Raw genomic sequence first — 24912 nt, 5'->3', positions numbered from 1 at the left:
TATATATATATATATATATATTACTGCTTGTTCTAAGAGATACTATTTTACAAAGTTATTTGGTATTTTTACTTCATTCAAGTAAATCTATTGCTATCATTACCCTTGTACTCCAACAGAATTTGTTCAACTGTACTAAAATAATAATAATACCGTCCTTTCTTCAAAGTATGGTTGGACTTCCAAGAAAATTTCTCTCTCTCTCTCTCTCTCTCTCAAAAGGTCAAATAAACTATCAGGGTGATACCGCATGGGACACAAGTGCAATTGATATCAATGCGCTTAAATTCCGTGGTTCCAAAGAGGTATTCGGTATATGCCCCTTGCCAGATGAAGAAATAAGAAAAGCTACCAATACTAACTCTGTCGCTCAGTATTAGATAAATGATGACCAAACAATCCCAACTTTGCCAGCTTTCTAAGGAGTGGAGTATATTTGCGAATTTAGAAAAAAAATATTATAGACATTGGAACAGCAATCCTACAGGGACGATGTTTCTACTTAACTAGACTATGCCTGGTGTCTTTCTTTAAATTCTTCAGGTCAAAATGGCGTGTTCTGAATATATATATATATATATTCAATTAGTAACCCTAAATTCAGACTTCCTTGGCCATAAAAATCTACCCTATATCCATAGCCCGTTATGTGAAAATATTACAAGTAGCTCCTGTAATTAAAGTCTGACGCAATCCTTTTGAATATTTTTACTGTTTATTGGCCCTTCTTACACGTATGATGTCGTTGTCTTTGTCTTTCTTTCATCTATTGTATCTATATTACCAGAGTTCGATGGCGCCGACTGGCGAGTAATCTCCACTGCCCTTTTATTTCTATTTGTTTTGTTTTTTGCAAGATACAAAAGAAGATCTTGATACAAACATCCTATATCCTGGTTTTGTATTAACTGTTATAATAAGAAGGGAGCCTTAAGGACCAGATATAGTCCGATAGAATCAAAATGTCGCCCCCAACCAGGAAACGTCGTCTGCCTAGGATTAACGAAATCAATAACACTAACAGTAATTGGATAAACGCTGGATACGTTAGGAAATCTCTTGGTATTGAAAGAAAGGCGACACACCAGCGACTCATTTAGGCAATGGTAGACTTCATTGGAAATTTGATAAAAAAAATATTCTGTTATGTGTAATTTCATACGCTGGGTTTATCGAATAATCCTGACGACGTTGCCGTGTTTTTAAAGTATGAAAGAAAAAAGTACTTCTCGTATATTTATTTGATACTCGCTTTTGTTGTATTGTTTAGTGGAGCTACAAGATGGTCAGAACAATCGTGGTGGATTACGATAGCCATATAGAATCACTTGGCAGATATTTTCTACTGTATGGGGACAAGAACAAAAAATGGGCTATTCAAATCATGAACTGGCTGTGTCAAACGGTCAAAATAGTTTTTATTTTCACTTTTTTTTCTCATGGTAAAATATAATGGACTTTTAAGAGAGGTTAACGCATATACACTAGCGCCAGAAATTAACGGGACACTCCACAAAAATAAAAATCACTGTATCTCTCTTCTACTCTTTTTTTTTGGATTTCTAACTTTGGACTGGGTTCCGACCCTTCTTGACTGGGAGTGAAAAATAGTCAAGAAGGTTCACAAAGTTGTTCACTCTATACTCTTCTTTATCTACGTCAGCTTTCCTGTTTTTATAATATAATATATTTATATTTCTACCCTTTTATCTTTTTATCTTTTGACCTTATTTCTTTACTTATCCCAAGAAATAAGCATGGCAGCTTTACAAGACGTGTAAGGCTTCTTTATTAATGACTCTATCTTTATGCGACAAATTATTCACAAAGGAATGATAATAATGATTATCAGGAAACGACAGCAAATCGGGTCTCTCTACATACACAATTCTGCTGTTAGTGTAGCAGTTGAAGGACAGCTATATGAAATCCCCTGGAGCTCAACCGAAGATGACTTTTTTATTCTCGTCCTTTTGCCACCTCAATTCCCTGATGAACCACCAGTCATTACCATTTCACCTCCCGGTACTCGCCATCCATTGATTAAAGAAGATCTCATAAGCAACGAAGGTCAATTCCAATGGACACCTTCTTCTAATCTTGGAGTACTTGTAAAATCAATCCGAGATGAGTTTAATCGCCAACCTCCTGTAAAGAACAAAAACGAACCTCTTTATGCTCCTCAAATTCCTCGGCCCAACAACAACAATGTTAATATTAATATTAATAATAATAATAATAATAATAACAGTAACAATAGGTAATGCATACATATATAATATATAATCGACTTGGTTCCACAATAACTCACATAAAAAGCTTGGATTGATATAAAATAGTCATTATAGCCACCGTCCTCCTCCTGCAATTCCAACTGCCAATCAGTCAACATTACCATCCTCTTCTGGCTTGACGAATAACGAATATATGGCAATTTCACACACAACGTAAGCTCCAAAAAAAAACACATACAATAGCTACGAGATATGTTTTTTTACACTTTATATTCATATTATATGTAATGTTTTCTTTCTTTGTTCTTATTGTATTTCTTCTTCTTAGTCCTGAACAAGCACACGAATTATTGACAAGCGATTATGCATTCGATCTCTTTTTCCACTCACTGGAGCGGGTGCAGAATCTAAAAACAGTTCAAGGAGAGTTGAGAAATGGAAATGAAAGTATAGCATGTAAGGAACAGATCCATTTTTCCCCGTACCCTATCCTCCCTCGGCTTCTTTCATGACCAAACATTGGGTAATTCAGTGGCATATATACTAATAATACTGGCGGTGATGGTGTGTATAAATATATGAATTTATATTTTTTAGATAAGAATCTGAATAGACAGGACGGATTGACTTTGTTGAGAAGTGAGGTTGAGGCATTAGATGCCGAATACAAGAAACTCAAGGAAGAATTTGATGTCAAGGAACAGCAGCAGCAAGAGGCATTTAGTGTAAGTCATCTCATTAATCGAAAGCACAATTATATACAAACAAACATACAACAAATATTCTATTTTTTTGTTTCTTTTTATTTTATATACAAACATATAAACATTATATATACAAACACACACACATATATATATAGCGTTTCTCTGCCTCTACAGTTCTTACTCGTCTCAAGTCAGGCGTCTATGAATATGATGAAATGTCAGAATCTGTAGCCCAAAGTTTCTTGGACGGTGACTTGAACCACGATGTTTTTGTGAAACAGTTTAGAGAAATGCGTAAAGTATATCATTTGCGAGCAAGCAAGCTGGAGCGTGCACAAAAAGACAAGCTGTTTATATAAAGAAGTTCATTTGGGTCAACAATATACACAAGTTTAAAAGAGGCTACACTCTTTTTATTTATTTATCTATATATATACTGTTGGTTGGTTTTGTTAAGAAGAAAAGAAGAAAAGAAAACAATTGCTATTTATCAAATGCTGATAGGTTAGTACACACAGTATCCAAATTGTCTGCATTATCCACATGGACAGCTATGTGGAACGTGATACTGCTACAGAGTCGCTTTTATTATACATAAGATCATATTTCTATATAACTGCCTCTCTTTTCTTTACCCTCTTCCAAAACAAAAAACAAAAACAAAAAGAATAGTATTATTGCACATACACATCTATGGAATCTACTGTCAAGACACTACATACAGATATGATCCAAGAATGGGAAATAGACCAAGCAAAGGTAGTGTATTGGCAAGAACAAATATATATATATATAATACGATATGATATTATATTGCATTATCCTTGAATGTATCAAACAATAGGAAATTCTATATATACATTTATGTTAGACATGCCACTAAAGAATATCAATAGCTTTTACGTCGGTTGAGTGAATTCACTCAACAGGTTTCTTCTTTAAACAATACATTAGAAGAAGAACGCAGGCAATTTGAAAAGACAAAAACCAGTGTAAGAATCTATTTATACATAAAATACTTTATATTTGCTCTTATCAATAACGTTATTTATTTCATTTTTCTTTTTTGCTCAGCTACTTCGAGAACTCAAAATCAAAGATGTTACGTTTGACAAAAAGTACCAACAGACACAAGAGGATTTTGAACAGCAGGTACAATTTCCCTACTTGAACATTATTAGTATTGTTGTTATTGTTATCATTTGTACTCTACAAAACACAAAAACAAAAATAAAGGAACCCATTTCAGTTTCCTGACATGTCAACAATAAACATTAGATACAAGAGCTGAAACACCAGCTCAAAAAGGAGCAACAGGAACACCAGGATGATATTCAAGAATGGAAGAGCCGCCATGATGTGACCCTCAAAACAGAGCGAACCAACAATGCCAGAAGAATTTATGGTTTTCAGGAACGCCTTAGTGCAAAAGAGACAGAATATGCCCAGCTTCAAAACCATCTTAGACAGACCCAGAGCGAACCTAGCTCACCAGTTGGAGTAGGATTCAGTGAAATAAGCAAAGATGATCGGATCTTATATCTTGAGGACACCATAGCTCACATGCGTAAGGAACATGCGGCAGAAAGAAAAGCGTGGGAGGCACAACTAGAGATGCAAGAAACCCATAGCCACCATAGTCATCAAAGTCATCACAGACAACAACAACAACAACAACAACAGCGGCTAGACTCTACCTTTAATGATAACGATACTGCAACTAGTATTGCTATTGCTGCTTCTAGAGAGATATCCCCACCGCAATCTCTTGAATCGCCCTTTTTGAACATATTCTCAAAGAAAAAGAAAACTCTGTCTCTGACAGGAATAAGTTCACACGAGACCACCAGACTTAACGAACTGACACGGCAGCTCAAAGAAGCCCATGCCAAGAAAACAGATCAAATGATGCTAAATTTTGAAAATGAAATTAATCGACTCAAGGACTTGTTTATAAACGAAAGCCGCCGGGTGTCGATGCAACATGAAGCCCGGATTCAGAATCTGGTAGCCGAGCACGACCAGACGATTAAAGACATGGTAGAAGAGCACTCGAACGCAAAGGAGATTCTCAAGATTGAGCATCAGAACCAACAAGAAGAATTTGTCGAAGCACAGAACCAAAGACTCCAAAGGGCGCTCCGGGAAACTGAAGAGACCTGGGAAGAACGATTAAAAGTTGCAAACATGTCAATGTCCAAGGATGCTTCCGAAATACAGGCTCACTGGGAGACCAAGCGAGAGTTGATGGTGGCTGCCCACAGAGAAGAAATCGAGCGCTGTCGGAACGAGCTGGAGGTCATCAAGTACCGTCTCCGAATGGCTGTTGAAAAGCTCAAAGAAAGTCAATCCAAAGCGAGCCTTTTACAAGATTTGCAGAATTCATCAACAATAGAGTACACAAGGCTTAAATTTGCATCAAAAAAGGCTGGCTTGAGATTATCCAAGGTAAATCACACCTTTATTACCATCACTATGATCATTTAAAAACAGCACATGTTAATTATAACCGTTGTTGATTTTGTAGATTGAGCAGGAACATAGTCAAGCACGGCGGATAGCAAAGGAAATCGTACAGATCGCAGACCCTGATAGCCACATTGGTGAAAATGTATCTTTGGCTGAAATACTACAGAAAGCTCGATTCAATTTATCAAATACCCCAAAAGCCGAGCCATACCCTGTGACATATATGTCATATTTTGGATTCTGATGAAAGAAGCTTATGTAGCCAAAGCCTTGGGATTGAAACAACGAAATACAGTGAATAATAAAATAATAATAAAATAGATATAAACAAAACGTCTTGAAAATAATTATCAAGTATCGTACTCAAAATTTACACTTCTGATTCATGATATTCATATAAATATCTGAATACTTTATTTTTGTTTAGTTGCTTTTACAATTTACTTTTTAATGCTCACCTTTTAGCCAAGTAAATTTCCGTTTATGTTACGATTGATACAAATAGAAAGGCAGATATATATATATATACAGAGGGGTCACTCTTGAGTACTTCCTTCAAGTACAAGAAGCTTTTGTGTATAAAATACAGAATGGTAGCAAAGATTTGAGACGCACTTTACCTTAAATAAAGTGACACTTGAGGAACTTGGAGACCTTATTTTTTTTTTTTTTTTTTGGTTTGTCTATTTGTTTGTTGCTCTATTCCATTGTTGTGACACAACTGAGTGTTAAGCGCGTTTTGCCCTGCCGATGGTCCGTGTGGTTATCATATATATAAATGAGTGAGGGCAGTTGAATTCTGTTTTTACAAAAGCTAAACCCAAATCTAAAGTTTATATTAATACTCTATAAGATATTTGATGATGATTATGACGACTATGATGATAATATATATATACTTTATTATGGTCATTAAAAATTACCAAGAGTCTTGGCTTAGAAACAAGTAGTATTCGAAATACCATATTGAACTAAAGATAGTTTATTTATCTTACTCACCACATACACGAATTCACTACAGCATTATCAATACCTAATATCTAACTAATACAAGCGCAGAAATTATTATCAGCTACCTCTATTTCTTTTTACTCACTCATATTACTATATTTTTCCTTGTCTGTGCTGGTTGTTGATGAAGTTGAACACCCTTCTGACTACCTTGAAATATGTTGGCATATCTATTTTCAAAACACATATGCGCACAATACACTTTCCTTTTTTGAGTCAAATTAATCTCGAAAAAAAAGGAGAATGTCCAATTGATGGTGAAAGGGACTATAATAACCAAATGCTTCTTGTATAAGATAAAAGTACATTTCTATTTTAATGCGCTATAAACTTTCATGATTTGATAATAATGATAATCAAATTTACTCAGCAAGCGACTATCTGTCTTGGCATAAAATAACTATTACTATTATTGTTATTATTGTATTTATATTTATAAGATATATGATATTGGGTATGCGCAAACAACCAACCATCACATCATAAATGTAGTTGGTCAGTTTTTTTTTGCGCTCGACTAAAAAAAAATATGCGTTCTTTTTATTTCTATCTCAAGGATTTTGTACGACTCAGCGCCGAAATAATGTATTTTTACACCAATGTATTTATATATAAAAATGTATATAAAAATAGATTTATTGCCTGGAGAACAGCTCCCGTGTATTCAATGTCCTTGGCTTCTAACCAGAACACCATAAATATATATAGATAAATAAAGAGAGAGAGAGAGCGGTAGAGAGATAGAGAGAGAAATGAAGAGAAAAAATAATATATAAAAAATAAACCTATTTTTGGCCCTGAGAGTTGGTTCATTTGTAACCCGATGTTATAAAGCTGGGATCCAAAACAATAATAATAATAGAGAGAGAAAGAGGGAAAAAACATCTCGCATTTTTTGTCCAAACCCCACTTTTCTAAGCTTGACCTCCTCTTATTCCTCTTCTTCTTCCTTTTTGTTTTTAAATTCTCCTCATGGATACGACAGCATCTGGTCTCAACTATGCAGATTATCCTGTGATAGTTGGAATCGATTTTGGTATGCATCAAATCTACAAGTCTTTATTTTCTTTTACTGATCCTCTACATCTTCATCAGGCACTACATTCTCGGGCTGTTGTTACGCATTCACCCAAAACGAAGAAGTGATTGATATCGTCAAATGGTATGCATTCACACTCCTCATCCTTGTCTTTTTCTCTAACAACATCATTCACACAGGCCCAGACAGAACAACCATGTCTATCCAAAGGTAAGTCTATTTTTTTTTCTCTTTTCTTTTATGCTTTTTCATCTCACAATACATCTCCTCATTTAGACACCCACCCTATCGTTGTACCGCAAAGGATCGACTCAGTTAGTCGACTGGGGTCATGGTGCCCGTCGCCAGGCCATGAAACCAAACAGTGTCGATTTTATCCTTTTGTCTAAATTTAAGCTCTATCTTGATGAATACCTTCAACAAGAATCACTTCCAAACGGCCTCAACGTGATTGATGTTATCGCTGATTATTTGCGTGAATTTCACTCACATGTTTGCACCGAGCTTCTCAAAGGATTTGCAGGCAATTACGATCAGAGCAAATTCCGTTATGTATGTAAAAAAAGTTATTATTATTATATTCCCTACACACACATTTTCATGTATAAAATATATAGATATAGATATAGATAAATCTGTGCCGCTTATCCTATGTAACTCATACCTTATTGTTGTTGTTTTGTTGGTAGTGCTTGACTGTTCCTGCCATGTGGAGTGATCGTGCAAAGGCCGCAATGAGAGAGGCAGCTATTCGTGCCGATCTCATCCAGAGATCAGACCATCCAGAAAGACTTATGTTGATTTCAGAACCCGAGGCCGCAGCATTGTACTGTGAGAGAAAATCTGAACAATTTAACCTTGTTCACGGCCAACGTTTTATGATCTGTGATGCTGGTGGTGGTACTGTGGATCTGATTGTTTTTGAAATTGATCAACAATCAAGCGGAAAGTAGGTTAAACTCCCCTCCCCCTCCCCTTCGCCTTTCTTCCCCTCTTACTTCCCTCACTAGATAAAAGGCCTTCATAGCCCAATTAATTCATTCATTCATACTATAAATCTTCATCCATCTAGGCGTACACTTAAGGAAGTAACTAATGGTCATGGTGGATCTTGTGGTTCCGGGTTCTTGGATCTGAGAATGCGAGAGTATATTAAGCGCAAGTTCACACACCGTGGTAGTATCAATGACTCTGCCATGGAACATATCATGGATACATTTGTGAACATCATTAAAGTAAGAATTTTTTTTTAAAAAAAAAAGTATGATGACAGTACACTGAAAAGAGAAGGAAAACATTTTAGCCAGAGTTTGATGGATACGAAGACCATTTCCTTGACTTGCCTGCCTCCATGGGTCTTGGTGACCTGACAGATGAGGATATTGGTCTCGAGAATGGCTCCCTTTGTCTTCCTGCCCATGAGCTGCGTGACGAAGTGTTCGAACCTGTGATTACACAGGTGCTCGACCTCATCGATGGCCAGCTCAACCAGTCTCCAAATCTTGAAGCCATCTTCCTGGTCGGTGGTTTTGGTCAATCAAACTATCTCTTCCGTCGTGTAGAAGAAGCCTTTGCAAACCGTGTGGGTATGATTGGTGTGCCTCCCAGAGGTGAACTCGCTGTCGTCCGTGGTGCGGTATACTTTGGTCTGAACCCTCAGATTGTAACAGAGCGAGTGTCTCGAAGAACATATGGCGTAGAGACCCGTATGCTCTTCCAAAACGAACTCGATCCCCCAGAATATTCTGTTGTCGGTGTCGACCAAAAGACCTATTGTCGCCAGCGCTTTAGTGTTTATGTACAAAAGGGCCAGAGTGTAAAGGTTGATGAGCGGGTGTCAAAGAACTTTATGATCAGTTACCCTAATGATACAGATTCTGGTAAGATTTATTATTTATCTCCAAAGCGTGAGGTCTATTTAACACAAAAATACTAAACCAAAAACAAAACAAAAAATGTGTATATATTTATTTTACGATAAAGACTTGTTTGCATTTGATGGTGAAGGCCCACCACCACGTCTGACAACTCACCAGCTCATTAAAAAGGTTGGCCACTTCCCCATTCGTATGCCTACGTTGGAAAATGTCCGACCAGGTGATAAGGTCAACATGACAATCGACATGTACTTTGGTTTGACAGAAATCAAAATCGAGTGTACCATTCAAAACAAGAAGTTTGTCTTCACATCTTCATTTGATGCCATGGACTCGTTTTCGGGACCTGAACATGGTGGCACTCCGTATGGAGCCTATGCACAGACGCCACAGCAGCCACAGCAGCTGCAGTCGCAATCCCAGGATCCATATGGCGTGAATGAGCTGACCAATACCGCGAGCCAATTATCTATCCACAACCCACCTGGTGGATATCCTTCTCCATACGGACAACCCGGTCCGGCCTTATCGAATGCCTCCCTTTCTCAACACAGCTACATGCAACAGAACCAAAACCAGCCCCACCAACCTTCATCTACTGGTGGCTACCCACCTTCTAACATGATGGGAAATATTCCTCAGGGCTACCATCGCAACAACAGTGGACCTTATCCCCCTGTCCAGTCACAACAAAACTCGGAGTATTACCCATCCTATTCCCATTCTCAAGCAGGTGGCTACCCTCCTGCACAACCGTATTACAACTATCCATCTCAGTCTAACCAACCTTCAGGATACAGTACGAGTGGATATAGTCAGCACTAACTAACCAACTAACCAGCCAGCCAACCAACTAACTAACTAAGTAATACACATCATTTAAGTCTCCTTCGCCCGCCTTCCGCCCTCTGTATTTCTTTTATCATGCCCGTTATATATCTTTTATATTTAAAAATACATTATTTTTCCCTTTTAAACACAACAAAGCACACCTCAACTCAACACATTTAAAAAAAAACTTTTTGTTATTATTATCATTATTATCATTATTACTATTTCACTTGGTTAAGAGGAACAATAACCGTAACGACAGTGACAAAAAAGAAGCTAACTCGTGGGGTCCATCTAAACTCTGTCTTGATTATAATATTAGTGACACACAGACGTTTTAAGCATATTTGCAGTGATTTCCAAATTTATATATATGTACAGGCGGGTACTCAGGAACCTAAAATTTATGCTTAGTTCACCCAAAAGAAGTTTTTATACATACATATATATATTAAAGCATACTTTGTCATAGTAACTAATTATGTCTGGTTGGCAGGGTATTGTATTACAAACTAGCCTTGGAATTAATATGTATATTTATATATTCACAGTTAATCATCATAAATCCATTAATGAGCTATAGAGATATGTCAAGCCGTGGCTCATTTCAGTATTCATCTTCCATTAGAATATCAAGAAGCTCCACCCAAATATCTTGGCGAGTGAGCACTCTCCCTTTTCTTTTTCTTTTTCTCTTGATTCCAATGTTTATTATTAGTTATTTCTTGTACAATGCTTCCTTGTAGGCTGTGGGTTGATCATCAAGGAACTTCTTACATGAATAGTTAGTTGGTCCTTAAGGTTGTACAATCTCACCGTTTATCTCTAACAACAATTATAAACTAGACTCACAAATGATTTTATTTATTTGCTATTTTTGATTAGGAATATCATTTCTTTTGTTCCAATGTACCGAAAAAAAACAGTACTGACAGTAACAAAAAATTAATTTACCTTTCTTATCATAATGTTGCTTTTGTATATATATATATATAATTACTGCAAAAATTATCTTCTTATCCCTTCATTATTTACTTTTACTGTTGATAAAGCAGATTCTGGACACCTTGGCGCACCTTATTATTATCTTTACTTTCTAAAAAGAGTGTTATTTATTTATTAAATACGTTTCTTGACTCGTTCCTTTCTCTTTCGTTCTTCCTCTGGTGTGCATTAACCTTGGTAAAATCTTATTAATTTCTTTTATTTTATATTTAAGCTTTAAGGTATAAATTTAATAGAATTCCAAAATATTAAAGAAATATTATTCATATATATATTATATTATATTATATTATATTATAATGTAAATTCTTTTTGTAGTGTAATGAAGCCAAACCTTTATTTAAAGGTATAGATGTATAGATATATCGCTGGAAACCTCACCCTAAAACACATGTGTAAAAAAAAAATAACGGTTACTAGATTAAAGATTGTAAGCTTTATAAGACGACTACATCCACTTCCGTTTTTAAGAAAATGGCTCTTGATAACTTGTATTCTTATCTGCTCTTTATATGTGTAATGCTTTGGAAGATTACTGGAGTTGGGGTTAATGCAGTATATTTTTTCTGTTTATTCATGTGCAATGAAATACCAAGAAAATCTTATTTACAACCTAACTTTCTATTGTAGCACACTCTATTTTAATGTTAAAGGCCAGTGGTCAAGAATTATATACCATGGTAATAATCCGACTTTCTACATGTTGAATCTTACAACCCTGGGCGTCTTGACATCTATAAATCAATCTGCGACACTATTTATTATGAGATCATACATTACCTTCTTTCCCCCAACTATTTGATATTAAGCTGTCATTGGTTTGAATTATGGTTTTATTTTTGCGTTTATTAATATATATAATAGATGCTTCTTGGTTAATAGTACAGTAATAATAACACTACTATATACCTCATGTCGTCTCCATAAATATCCTTCATATGCCTTTAATAAGGCAGCTCCTTATAGATAAATACAAAAAGGGTAATAAAAAGAAAAGAAAAAACATACAGATCAAAACAAGAATTTGTCTGAAAGAGAGACAGCAAGAATATAATGGGTTGGAACTCAAAAGCAATCTTCCCATAAATTTAAACAGTGTGTACAAGTCAATTTATATTTTATTCTTAAAAAAAACTCAATTATCAATAAATACTTTTTTTGATTTCTAAGTATTTGTTAGCTTCTTTACTACACTCTTACTCTTACCGCCCGTCTTTCGTTTTGGTATGTGCATTAATAAATATAGTCATACACCTATAATTCAAATATAGTCAGAAAATATAAGAATATTAACAGCTGTTATGTATTTAAATGTATGTTTTAAATTAATAGAAAATGTCTAACCAAAACGAAAGCAATCTTATTTGGCGCACTCCTGCTGAAAGAGATGCAGAAGACAGCCTTGCCATCTTGCATCGTGACATGGTCGCTGTCATGAAAGACATTGCTGATATCAAAGCAAAAACTTTGGAATCTCCCATCTCTGCTGTTTTGCAGAGTCAGCACATGGCTGTAGCCCCTGCTGTCGCTCCCGTAAACATGGATATGAATGTAGCTGGTCTTTCTAACATGGCTTCTGAGGCAAATTCAGTTTACAAAACCAAAGCATATGTATGTATGATACATATATTAAATTATATCTTTAATATTTTACCAAAATTCAATAGAGACTTCTTCGAGAGCAATTGTGGGACCCCAACTTCAAGTCAACCAGCTTGGCTACAATACAAGTCAATAATGACAAACCAAAGTGGAACACAGCTGTTCACTTCAACCAGTCGACAAACACCGAGCTGACGGAAATCCTCCTTGCCCTCTTGGAAAGAAACCTCGTAGGAACAGGACTGAGGAAAAGTGATGTTCGTGACTGTGTCTACACAAACTTCACTAGCAGAAAACGTGCAGCCAATAAGTCTGAGGCTAAAAAGAAGTTGAGTAATGCTTGCAACAGAAAGGAGTAGCCGTGAAAGTGAAGTAGATTATAATTTATTTATTTATTATTTAAATAATTCTTATATAAGATATTAATTTAAAGCAAAAAAAGAAAACTAATTTAATATTTTTATCAACGCTTCAAACGTTGCAAGTCAGCGTACAAGTCTTACAAGGCTGTCATTGATGACAAGATGAAAAGATATTGCTCTGGTCTTATTGTAGAAGAGGCCATGTCTGCTGGTGAGTCAGACGGTGGTACTTTGCCTCCTGTTTCTGGTCGTGGGCTTCGTTTTCATCGTCTAGGTTGGAGAAGTGATGAGGTAATTGGTTTTTTGAAAGGTTAAATGTTTAGTTTAGTTTATATATTGTATTGTATTATACTAAATAAAATAATAATGCTTTTGATATAGTACAACCACTTCATCAAACTTGTTGACAAAAAAGTAGCAGCTGAATTGGGCTCAAATAGCCATCAATTGCTGCCACATGTTTTTGGCGAAACCATTAAAGGACCAGTCCCTAATGCAATTGCATCACCGTTTTCTCAGTGGGCTCTTAGAGATTGGTCCTAAATAAAAAGTTACATTTTAAAATAGATGAAGACAAGGAGATTTTACTTGTTTTTGATTTCTTTTTTTAATGAATGAAAAGAAGCGTAAATTATATTTATCTAATAAAGTTTTAAGCATAGCATTATTATTTTTGAAGTTGAGATAGCTAGTATTCTTTCTTTGTTAATTTTAGTTATATCTATAGCACCCGCGACCTCTTTATTTATAAAATTTCAAATAAGAAGATAAAAATATCAAGTTATTGCACTCTCTATATAGTATATACATTAAAAAAATGTTTCTATTATATTATTTTGCTCTTAAATAAAACTTTGCTTTTTTCATCTTTTTTTAATATTTTCACCAAAATCTAGAATCTATTGTAGTAATTGAAGTTGAACAAGTTTTTAAGAGAAAGAATTGAAGATTTGAGATTGAGGAACAAAGATTTATGAGAACTTGTGTAGGGTTAGTTTATTGAGAAAAGATTTGGTATCAAAATTTAATGATGTTTCTATACTGAACTACTACTCCTATTTATATTATTTTGGATCAGAAAAATTATATGACTGAGGTCAGATAGTCAATCCTATCTGAGCCTTAATCAGAGCAATGTGATCTTGGGATAATTAATGTATGATTAATTATATAAATGTGTGTAATCTCAATGAAGTATTAACATTGAAAGTAAATATGTTTATGAGTTATAATTATACTTATAACAATCCACTAATATATCTCATATTATGATAATATTATCATATGAAATATAATTACTATCATGTATGATAAACCTGTGTATTAAATAATAAAGTAATTAGTAGACACCTTTGACTGGAATAGCTGAGGCCTTATATTATTTCCTTCAGACTTATTCTCAATTACAGCAGTAGTCAATACTCATTTACAACAGATATAATATTTCTCTAGTCAGATCAGCTCAAGAGTTTTAGTAAAGAAGAACATTTATGATATTGGTAATATTTTACTATTCTGACCCAGATACTCAGGTAGTGTTTCATAATATTAAATAGTTGTAGTTGTAGTCTCTCAATTAAGTATTTGTATAATAAAAGAAATATGTAGATGAAATATAATGATGTCATATATATAATGTATATGTATTTATATATCTCATGTCATGGTTGTTGTGAATGAGTATTGATTACTGCTGAATCTGAGAGTAAGACTGAAAGATAAAATAATATTCTCAGCTATTTCAGTCAAATGGATCTGCCTTTATGATATTATCTAATACACAGATCATCATATACATAATTTATTATTTATTATTATTACCATGACATGGAATATACAAATACATATACATTATATATATGGCACCATTATATTTCATCTACATATTTCTTTTATTAGATAAATACTTAATTGAGAGACTACAACTGTGGTATTTCAGGTACGAAACAATAGAAAAATAAAATATTTGATAATAGAGACATATAGAAATACTTTGAGACTGTATATAAGTTGTCTTTATTCATAAATAAAAAGTGTCCCTTTTTATAAAAAAACACAATCTGCTCTTGTCATTACGTCTTAGTTTCTTAAGACTTTCTTCCTTTACTATATTTGGTTATTAGAGTGTATTTACTGCTTAACTAGTGTTGGTGTTACAATTATGACATCAAGTCATAAATCGTACTTCTTTAGCTCTTAGCTATTCTTTTCTCTTTTATACTAGAGCTTTAAGACTTCCTACTAAATTAGCTCCATATCGATCTGACACAGTTTACCTGGCAGTATGATATAATTATCTTAACAATCTTTAAGATATTATCTACAGTACTAACTGTAATAATTATTGGGCTGATTACTTAATCGTTTATATATATTTTATACTGACAAGATGATAGCTACTATGCTATCCCAATATGAATATGTTCTTATATGTGATAAATCCAACATCCGAGTGTCTGGATCACCACAACAACTACAACTATTTAATATTATGAAATATTACCTGAGTGTCTGGGTCGGAATAGTAAAATATTACCAATAGCATAAATACTCTTCTTTACCAAAACTCTCGGACTGATCTTGTGGTGATCCAGACACTCGGATGTTGGATTTATCACATATAAGAACATATTCATATTGGGATAGCATAGTAGCTATCATCTTGTTAGTATAAAATATATATAAACGATTAAGTAATCAGCCCAATAATTATTACAGTTAGTACTGTAGATAATATCTTAAAGATTGTTAAGATAATTATATCATACTGCCAGGTAAACTGTGTCAGATCGATATGGAGCTAATTTAGTAGGAAGTCTTAAAGCTCTAGTATAAAAGAGAAAAGAATAGCTAAGAGCTAAAGAAGTACGATTTATGACTTGATGTCATAATTGTAACACCAACACTAGTTAAGCAGTAAATACACTCTAATAACCAAATATAGTAAAGGAAGAAAGTCTTAAGAAACTAAGACGTAATGACAAGAGCAGATTGTGTTTTCTTATAAAAAGGGACACTTTTTATTTATGAATAAAGACAACTTATATACAGTCTCAAAGTATTTCTATATGTCTCTATTATCAAATATTTTATTTTTCTATTGTTTCGTACCTGAAATATCACAGCTTTATTTTCTCCCCACAACAATGGTGATAATAATAAATAATTAATTATGTATATGATGATCTGTATATTAGATAATATCATAAAGGCAGATCCGTTTGACTGAAATAGCTGAGGATATTATTTTATCCTTCAGTCTCACTCTCGGATTCAGCAGTAATCAATACTCATTTATAACAAAATGTTATAAATATTTAATTTTACTCAAAATTTATTTTGTAATCACATCTAAACACAATATCTCAGGTAGGTTTTTACTTTTTAATTGCTTTAAAACTTTAAAAACACATCAAAAGCCTTCTTGGCTCAGTTGGCAGAGCGTCTGCCTAGTAAGCAGAAGGTCGCCAGTTCAATTCTGGCAGAAGGCACATCTTTTTCATTTATTCAGTGTCGGGGTTTTAAATGTGCTCCTGTTGTTCCTGGCTTGATCTTTGTTTTTATTAACAACTCCCTCTTTCATATGTTTTGCAAAATATTTAATGTATATTTAGTGATTATATTACATTTTTCTTTTAAAAAAAAGTATTTCATACATAAACAATATATAGAAATTAAATAATTCTAATCTTAAATTTCATTTGTAATTTTACAAAAAAAGGTACAACAATTCTCAAACAAATATTAAAGGTTTAAAATTAATTATTTCTTGCGTGTAGTAAAGAAGGTTGTTTTATTGCCTCATAATATATTTTACCAATTTATTATACTGCTTTGCTAATGGTTCAGAACCCAAGCTCATATCCTGAGGCAACAAATAAAAAAAGGAAAGTATCAAATTCATTTATTTAGCTATAATCGGGCAAGGTTTATTATACCAAAAAAATATTAATGTATTTTTCGTAAAGTTCTTTCCTTGCATTATATATAGCGTATAATATATAGTAATAGTGAATATAATGTAAATTACATATTTACAAAGTATGTATTTTGTTGAGTCTACAAAGTGGTTAAAATATAAATTGTATGATTTAAAGATATCTTCTAAATCATCACCCGAAAGTATTTTATCTCCTCGTTTAATTTCGCTTAACTTGAGCACAAACTACATATTTCTTAGAGAGAACTTTCTCACAATTAAATCAAACAAAAGAAGTTACTGTATGTATATTTTTATATCTTAAAAAAAGTGTTAAAATAAAAGATGACAATAACGAGGGTTTTCATGCCAAAAAAAACAGTCCTTATTTCCTTTCTCGGAAACCATCAGTTTTAAAATAGACAGGCCTGCCAATCTTTTCGGTTGCCTTTGCCATTCATTATCCTTTTAGACTCTGCCCGGGAAGTACTCGAAACGAGGTCTCAGAAAATACATTCAGTTTAAACATTTTCCAGAGACTCAATTTGTTGATCAGAACTTTATATTTTTGATTGAATTCCTGATTTACAAACATGTAAGGACCTGAGTGCCTTTTGAGCTGGTGATTCATTCTTCGCGCGTCTCTTTATCTCCAATTTATTTATTTTGTCTCCTCTTTGTTCCCCAGACAAGCCACCTACGATCCCTCTTGTAACACTCCCCCATTAAGACATTGGCTATCATCATGCCACTCCTTAAACGTAAACGCTACCCTTTGCTACAACCTCCCACAGTCGATCCCACAAAGAAAGACAAGGAACGGCCAGTATGGTACTACAAGATCACAAATGAAGTCTTTGAAGACTATGCGTATCCTTTTTATATACTTGTATGCTTGATATTACATATACAGCATCATCTTTTTAGCCAAAAAACACCCTGGTCTAGATATGAACCAGAAAAAAAGAAGGATATTTCAATAAGTAAATCTGACATATCACGCCTACGTACATAGGAAAAGACGCCAAATTACAAATACGATCTTTTATTCATGACGCGTGTGACATGATTCGCACCATGTTCGGCATTCAAGCCTTCTCTTTATCCTTGACTTCCTTCTACTTTGCTATCTTTATTTTAGTACATATCTTCAACGACTATCCCTCTACAAGCGTCCTGTATGGCAATGTGAGACAACTGGTCGATCCAACCTAACCTACGAAGATGCATTGAAAAGCGAAAAAACTGAAAGAGATAGAGTCCAAGACAAATTGCCGGAAGAACTTCAGCAGCGTGTACTTGAACGTGTCCAATTCCGTAAGTCGACAGTTTGACAATATACTCCAGATATTCATCTTGGAACAATAGAAACGGCTCGTCTGGATACAGTTGTGGAAGATGTATATTCGTACTTTCTGGAGCGCTATATTGCAGGTGAAATTGTAAATTGTCTGTGGGATGATGGCATCGTGTAATGTATCAAACCAGAGTATAATATGTGTATTTTGTGTATGTATGTTTCTGATATTCTTACATTGATTCCAGGTACAATGCACGTATACTGGAGGTTTTGCCTAGTGATAAACAGGACGAAGATGAATCAAAAGACAAGGGTAATTCCTATAAAGTACAGTTGATTGATGACCATCTTGAAGGAATTGATGATTTTATCAAGGTTGTTACAAAGTCTGAATTAAAGTAGGTTATTGGGTTTTTCTTATTACATAGAATTTGTTGATTGGAGATAACTAACCTTCTGTTTGTTAATACAGGCGTGATCGTTTGTCATATTCAAAAAATTTGCTCAAGAATTTCATTCGCAGATACACTATAAAGGAGACTTATGTGGGTGCACCATGGCTTGTCAAGGTAAATAATTCCATACAATACTTTATATTAAATGTTTAGGGAATATTAATACGACAATATTAGCCAGGACTGGCAGAAAAATATGGAATTGAATCTACACTTCCTCAATCACTCCAAGAAGCCAAAAATAATGCTTACCTCAAATCTCGTAAACGAAAAACCGGAACTCCTGAAGAGCTGACTCCAAAAAAACCGGAGGAAAAGCCCTTGGATGCCAAAAAGCTTGAAGCTATGATAAAGTATCCCATGGAAGATCTCGACGTACCTATTTACAGACGTGATCCATCAGGAGAAGGACCAATTATGGACATGAGTCCGTCGACATCTAACTCTACGAAGACAATCCAAAACCCAACTGGTGGAATGCCCATCTGTCCCACTCCTTGTAGAGATAGTACAATACCTACCGAATGTTTCGGGTCATTTTTAATGGTTTGGTGCTTCCTCAGTATCTTTGCACGCCCACTCGACTTATCTCCTTTTACACTGGATGATTTTGAGAATGCGCTTCATCACAATTCTACTTATATAAAATCACAGATTTTAATCGAGAGCAACGTAGCATTGCTAAACGCAATCATTCGCCAGCAACGTAAATCCAAGCTCCAGGGTGTAGCCTCCAAGAATTTGGCATTATATGACGAACATACATCACGTAGTACTACACCTGCCCTTGATGGACAAAGTAAAGACAGTTCTACCAGAGGGAGCCAGGATGGGAGCGATGAAGAGAAAGACGAACTAGTTGGGTGGCCTGCCCAGAGAGCCTTATCTCGTCGTGCATCTTTGGTTGAAAGAGGATGCGGAAGTGATGAAATTATGAGAATCGGTACCGGATGGGACAGTGCAACGATAAAATCCGTTAATGACAGAGAAGGCTGGGAAGATGTACTAATTGGCTGTATTAATCAGGTTTGTTATTTACTTTGAAGTGTCGTATATTTGATATTAATGTTCTTTAATATCTACAGCTTGCACCATCAGAAAAGGTCCCTGAATTTGATAGAATCTTGAACTCACTTGTACCCAGACATAATTCTACTTTGGAAGAACGTCAAACAGCTTATGTTTCTCTCTGCCTGAAGGATAAAATAATGATATTCGAATTGTTGGTACAGACAGTCAACGAATGTGCATTCATAAAGTAAGCTTCTCTCTTATTCTTTTTCTTTGGAAGTGAAATTAATTTTACCACGCTATTATTATTATTATCCATAGAGAATATATGGAGGAATGCCAGGACCAGCTCACTGAATTGAGAAAGCAAAAGATCGAATTGAGCAGAGAAAGAAAGCGCATGTATGTCTTGTATTGAAGGCTTGTTAAATATATACTGACTTTACCGAATACTAGCTATGCTGCCAGATTAGAATATGAAAAACGTACCGGAGAACATTCAGGAAAGACAAACGAAGAAACAGAGAACGATGCTTCCGATGATGATTCAGAGTCGAGTGACACTGAAGATGATGTGTAAGCAGTAAATGAAATATCTAACATACCGTTTGGTTTTGTAAAATTAACTTTGACAAACACAATAGCTCAAAAGCACAGCGCCAATTCAAGAATGAGACTATACACGAATCTCGTCAGGCAATACTTAAACGTAGACAACAGGAGAGAGAGGAGAGAGAGGCGAAAAAATTAAAGCTGCATCATCGCCAAAGAGAAGAAGCTCGTGCACGTAACCTGGAACTCAAGGCACGCGCAGAAGAGCGAAAGAAAATAGATGAGGAGGAGCGTCAATTGCATAGAAAGGTAAATCATCATTTGGTTTTGATAAATCCACATGTACACGTATATTTATATAGTTTCACAAAATGAATTTTAGGAAGAACAAGTTGAGCGTGATATGCGCAAGTATAGCACACTTCGAATTAAGCCTCTTGGTCGAGATAAGTTCTTTAACAGATATTATTATTTGGATCACATCGGAGGAGCGGCCGCGCATGGTACAGGAAGACTCTGTGTCCAGAGCCCAAGCGAAACAGACAATATGTTACTGATGGAACGGGATCAGCCCTCGATGGACGAAAAGCTAACCTTACCATGCGGGCGTGGAGGGGGTGTTGGATTTGTTTGCCAACTAATGAAAGAACAAGGGCTGCCAGAAGAGAGCAAACTCCTTGAGAAGTCATTGGATTCTCAGCCACTCTGCCCGAATTTAAATGAATGGTGGTGGTTCTACCAGGAACCTGAAGAGGTAACTACTCATAAAATATAGATACAAGAAATATGGATTATGCTCATGTATTAATACAAAAGGATTTACGTCTACAGCTAGATGCACTTTTGGCCTGGCTGAATCCAAAGGGTATTCGAGAATATAGACTGAAACGTGAACTAGAGAAGCACATTTATTCTTTGACAGCCGGAATGAAAAAACGTAACAATGTATGTTGTATCCTTAATTCACAAAAGAAAAAAAATAACGCTTATACACATCATAGGAGCATATGACTGCCAAGATAGTGGATGTTCCACGACGAAGCACACGTAGCAAGATTGCACCTCAGATCCCATCTGGTTCTTGGCTAGCTTATGTTAACAAATACGCAAAATAGAAAAAAAAATGCCTTGTCTTTAGGCCGATGAATTGTCATTAATTATACTAAAAGATACAAAGAGTGGTCTAAATAATCACAAAAAAGAATAGCATCTCACAAATCCAAAAATACAAATACATTTTAAGACCTATAAAAATTAAAAGGTCATTATACTTTTAATATTAGGCAGAAAATCTCGGTTATATATGATCAGCTTGTGAAAGCTTAGTAAATCGCTTGCAGTCTAACCCTAATATATATTGCATGCTCCTACCTAGTAAAATTATATTAAATACTATGTATAGGTATATATAATTGACTCACCTGCTGTCATAAAATAAGTCGATTATCGTTTTTTTTTTCGTTATGCCAAGTATCTCAATCAACCTCAATGTACAGCTATTCGGAGCAATTAACCACAGCTTTATGACTTATAAAAGAATATATAAGAAAACTGGTACTTTATCTGGCGTACGTAGTTAGATAAGTGGATTATTATCTGCATAAAAACAATAATACAATATGTATAATGATAGAAAATAATATCGGGGTGTGTCTGGTTTGACTGGGGGTTTAATTTTTGGAAATTCTCCAGGTTTATGTTGAGCAATGGTATCGTAGGAGTGTATCAAATAATCAACTCCTACCATTCGAACGCGAGCTGAATAATTACATCGACTGTTTGTTTTTAAATCAATAAAAGTTTCAGTCTTTCATAAAAATAATTAAATAATATCAAATATCTGTAAAATTGAAAATGAAGTATTTTGTGCGTAGTATTGATCTCCATCAAATGAACAATATTTGAGTGTATTCCAGAAAAAGTTCAATAAACAGAAAATGTCTACCAAGGGATTAAAAATATCCAAGCCATTATGTAAAGAGATACGGATATGGTATCTGTTCAATTGTGTATACCTTATCGCAGTTAAAGGCCGAGATGTGCCATAACTTGATCAACCAAGTTGTAAAAAGCAATGTATGATTCTGTGACTGTAGAAATTGCGGAGTAATGAGATGTATTTAAATTGGGGTTGGGGGTTTTTTTTTCTATATTCTTCTTTCCAAATTTTATATTTCGTAAGACTATGTCGACCGACCCTTCTAAATATGTGTTCAACCACACAATGATTCGTGTGAAGGACCCAAAAGTCTCCATTAAGTTCTATGTCGACGTTCTCGGTATGAAGTAAGTTTTTGGTGAGCGTACATAGAATCCGGCCACTCAATTCGCGTCTTAGGTTGATTACCAAGTCAGAGATGGAAGCAGGAAAGTTCACGCTTTACTTCCTTGCTTACGTCGATAAGGTCCCCGAGTCAGAAGAAGAGAAGAGAAAGCTCTGCTTCAGTATGCCTGGTGTTCTTGAACTCACCCAGTAAGTTACCCAGATTACTGGAGATCAGTTTGAAATATGAATATTGATCAAAAACCGCGCGTTTCTTTTTAGTAACTGGGGTACTGAGAATGATGCTGATTTTGCCTATGCCAACGGCAACAAGGAGCCTGGAAGAGGATTTGGTCACATTGCCGTCCTTGTGGATGATATCCAAAAGGCATGTGAGCGCTTTGAGCAACTTAGCGTCAAGTTTATTAAGCGTCTTCAGGATGGAAGCATGAAACATATTGCGTTCATCGCTGATCCTGATGACTACTGGGTTGAGGTAAGTACTAGGTGGGGTTGCCTATATTTTGGCACAATGTAACTTATCTATCTTGTAGATTATCGAGAATCCTTCCATTGTTGGACGTGCCCCTATTTAATAATAATAATAAAAACCCTTTTTCTTTTTCATTTACATAATCATTTCTGAGCTTATTTGCCAGTAGTACAGCCTAGGGTATTGAGTGATAAGCACGCAATGAGATTTTGTATACGCCATTTTAATAGATTATTTGCGCATTAATCTTCGTACAAATAATTTGTGGCCATAAGAAGGTTTATACAAGACGTGTTGTATATTTTAAGTGTATATACTTGTTTTAACTTGTTAAATATTTCAAAACCTATAAACAATGTTGCTTTTGAAAAAAAGATTAGTTTATATCACATATCTGTAACATATTGCCTTTTTGAGTTTGTAGCCTAAAAAACATTCCACAAAGATCATTTTTTAACAAAAGTATTTTCTATATAAATGCCTTTTATCATGCTTATACCTCTTTATCCCAATCTTTATACAGGTATAAATAAACTAACAATATATACATATATATATACATTGTATTATACTGCTTATTAACTACGGATATTCTTAACAAGAATGTAGCTTTTTATAAAGTACTCGGTAGGTATATCAATTGTATAATTGATCTACGCTTATTAGGTGAATGCAAAACAGCAAATGAATAAACAATACGTTTTTTTAATAATTGAAACGTAAGCACAGACCTCCCAAACTTAATAAAGTGCTTCATACAAACAAAGAATAGCCGTGTCTTTTTCCGTATCTTTTTTTTTAGTACCATCATTTTATTACAAGAGATTCTCTTGATCATATAGCCGAATGTCTCACTACAGTGGTGATAGAACTAGTATTGACAGTCATAAAGGGAGGCACGGATTGGCAAAAGAGGGTATATTCAGCGGATCTGGTATTTGATAAAAAAGTGATTTGATGAAATCGTTTGAACATTTTTTATATGGATTCCAAAAACATGTTGATTTATAGAAAATTTGCGTTAATAATAAGCAGAACTACAGTAGCCAAGAAAAATTTTATTATAATTTCTTATAAAGTAATTGAGGGGTTTCAGTAGAAATTATAGACAAGATTTATGCAAATCCTTATTTTTGAGCTTGGGTTATAATGGATAAAAGATCAATTTTGTCGAAAGTAGACACAATCTTCTTTTTTTATTACAAAAATAATAATGGACGAGTGTAAACGATAATACAGAATACGGCAGTAAGCAATCTTACCATATATAATTTACAGAGAGAAATGGTTACTCTCTTTTGTATCAAATGATGTTTGCTTCGACCAAATTCGTTATTATTTTGACTTCAATGTAAATAAAGTGAGAAAGGAAGTTATGTTGCACTATTGATTTTTCTTTTCTTTATACCTACATTTTAGCTATAAATGTGCTATTGCCGAGCTTGAATGTAAAATTATATCTATATTTATGTGACTCAATTGTAATCTTTACTATAATATTTAAGTATCCATCGTACGATTCTTATACGATTATTTTGTTCAAACATGTAGCTTGACTCTCTATACATTCTATTAGCTATATTGGAGGCTCTGATTAAACGATACTAGTGATTAGCTCAAGTTATCTATGTATATATTTGCTGTAATGATCCTAATTAAGCTATGAAACTCTATATACACGTCAGGAAGTATAGAAAAAATGGAATCAATTTTATTATTGGTAGGAAAATTTTACTATCTTTGACTTATTTATCTTTCTCAAGAGCTTTTTTTTTCTCAAGA

At 34.5% G+C, this 24912-nt stretch overlaps 6 protein-coding genes and 1 non-coding gene across 7 annotated transcripts; all 7 read left to right on the top strand.

Moving 5' to 3' along the window:
- Nucleotides 1-1841: 1841 nt before the first annotated feature.
- Nucleotides 1842-3300, top strand: PHYBLDRAFT_162605 (hypothetical protein; the record flags this gene model as incomplete). Its single annotated transcript, XM_018434661.1, has 5 exons — nucleotides 1842-2260; nucleotides 2340-2447; nucleotides 2563-2690; nucleotides 2832-2959; nucleotides 3097-3300. 5 exons carry the CDS (start codon nucleotides 1842-1844, stop codon nucleotides 3298-3300), a joined length of 987 nt encoding a protein of 328 aa, XP_018297585.1.
- Nucleotides 3301-3634: 334 nt separating this feature from the next.
- Nucleotides 3635-5654, top strand: PHYBLDRAFT_162604 (hypothetical protein; the record flags this gene model as incomplete). The annotated part of the gene is made up of 5 exons (XM_018434660.1): nucleotides 3635-3700; nucleotides 3838-3933; nucleotides 4016-4093; nucleotides 4220-5389; nucleotides 5469-5654. 5 exons carry the CDS (start codon nucleotides 3635-3637, stop codon nucleotides 5652-5654), a joined length of 1596 nt encoding a protein of 531 aa, XP_018297584.1.
- Nucleotides 5655-7393: 1739 nt separating this feature from the next.
- On the top strand, nucleotides 7394-10320 carry PHYBLDRAFT_179136 (hypothetical protein; the record flags this gene model as incomplete). Its single annotated transcript, XM_018438108.1, has 8 exons — nucleotides 7394-7457; nucleotides 7517-7583; nucleotides 7640-7670; nucleotides 7737-8012; nucleotides 8150-8409; nucleotides 8533-8695; nucleotides 8764-9340; nucleotides 9444-10320. The coding sequence occupies 8 exons, from the start codon at nucleotides 7394-7396 to the stop codon at nucleotides 10160-10162; spliced, it is 2157 nt and encodes a 718-aa protein (XP_018297583.1). The 3' UTR covers nucleotides 10163-10320.
- A 2188-nt stretch (nucleotides 10321-12508) lies between these two features.
- On the top strand, nucleotides 12509-13680 carry PHYBLDRAFT_58590 (hypothetical protein; the record flags this gene model as incomplete). Its single annotated transcript, XM_018440358.1, has 4 exons — nucleotides 12509-12784; nucleotides 12841-13108; nucleotides 13265-13428; nucleotides 13519-13680. 4 exons carry the CDS (start codon nucleotides 12509-12511, stop codon nucleotides 13678-13680), a joined length of 870 nt encoding a protein of 289 aa, XP_018297582.1.
- Nucleotides 13681-16555: 2875 nt separating this feature from the next.
- On the top strand, nucleotides 16556-16628 carry PHYBLDRAFT_t43. Its single transcript has one exon. It is a non-coding gene; the product is annotated as a tRNA-Thr (tRNA).
- A 1156-nt stretch (nucleotides 16629-17784) lies between these two features.
- On the top strand, nucleotides 17785-21651 carry PHYBLDRAFT_75547 (DDT transcription factor). Its single transcript, XM_018443069.1, has 13 exons — nucleotides 17785-17926; nucleotides 18198-18373; nucleotides 18425-18527; nucleotides 18602-18754; nucleotides 18829-18925; nucleotides 18989-19837; nucleotides 19897-20069; nucleotides 20144-20224; nucleotides 20279-20398; nucleotides 20467-20683; nucleotides 20757-21128; nucleotides 21206-21319; nucleotides 21376-21651. Exons 1-13 carry the CDS (start codon nucleotides 17802-17804, stop codon nucleotides 21487-21489), a joined length of 2694 nt encoding a protein of 897 aa, XP_018297581.1. The 5' UTR covers nucleotides 17785-17801; the 3' UTR covers nucleotides 21490-21651.
- Nucleotides 21652-22538: 887 nt separating this feature from the next.
- Nucleotides 22539-23271, top strand: PHYBLDRAFT_184802 (hypothetical protein). The gene is made up of 4 exons (XM_018438992.1): nucleotides 22539-22660; nucleotides 22713-22847; nucleotides 22920-23133; nucleotides 23192-23271. Exons 1-4 carry the CDS (start codon nucleotides 22560-22562, stop codon nucleotides 23231-23233), a joined length of 492 nt encoding a protein of 163 aa, XP_018297580.1. The 5' UTR covers nucleotides 22539-22559; the 3' UTR covers nucleotides 23234-23271.
- Nucleotides 23272-24912: the final 1641 nt, after the last annotated feature.

This window comes from Phycomyces blakesleeanus, assembly GCF_001638985.1.
Source record: "Phycomyces blakesleeanus NRRL 1555(-) unplaced genomic scaffold PHYBLscaffold_2, whole genome shotgun sequence".
Taxonomy (NCBI): domain Eukaryota; kingdom Fungi; phylum Mucoromycota; class Mucoromycetes; order Mucorales; family Phycomycetaceae; genus Phycomyces; species Phycomyces blakesleeanus.
The sequence above is the reverse complement of the archived record's forward strand: the minus strand, read 5'-3'. Positions and strand labels throughout refer to the sequence as shown.

Coding starts and splice junctions, on each gene's coding strand:
- PHYBLDRAFT_75547 (XM_018443069.1), top strand. CDS start 17,802: ATGCCACTCCTTAAACGTAAACGCTACCCTTTGCTACAACCTCCCACA. Junction 18,528..18,601: donor CTGTGGGATGATGGCATCGT/GTAATGTATCAA, acceptor CATTGATTCCAG/GTACAATGCACGTATACTGG. Junction 20,225..20,278: donor AGCAGAGAAAGAAAGCGCAT/GTATGTCTTGTA, acceptor ACCGAATACTAG/CTATGCTGCCAGATTAGAAT.
- PHYBLDRAFT_184802 (XM_018438992.1), top strand. CDS start 22,560: ATGTCGACCGACCCTTCTAAATATGTGTTCAACCACACAATGATTCGT. Junction 22,661..22,712: donor GTCGACGTTCTCGGTATGAA/GTAAGTTTTTGG, acceptor TTCGCGTCTTAG/GTTGATTACCAAGTCAGAGA. Junction 23,134..23,191: donor CTGATGACTACTGGGTTGAG/GTAAGTACTAGG, acceptor TCTATCTTGTAG/ATTATCGAGAATCCTTCCAT.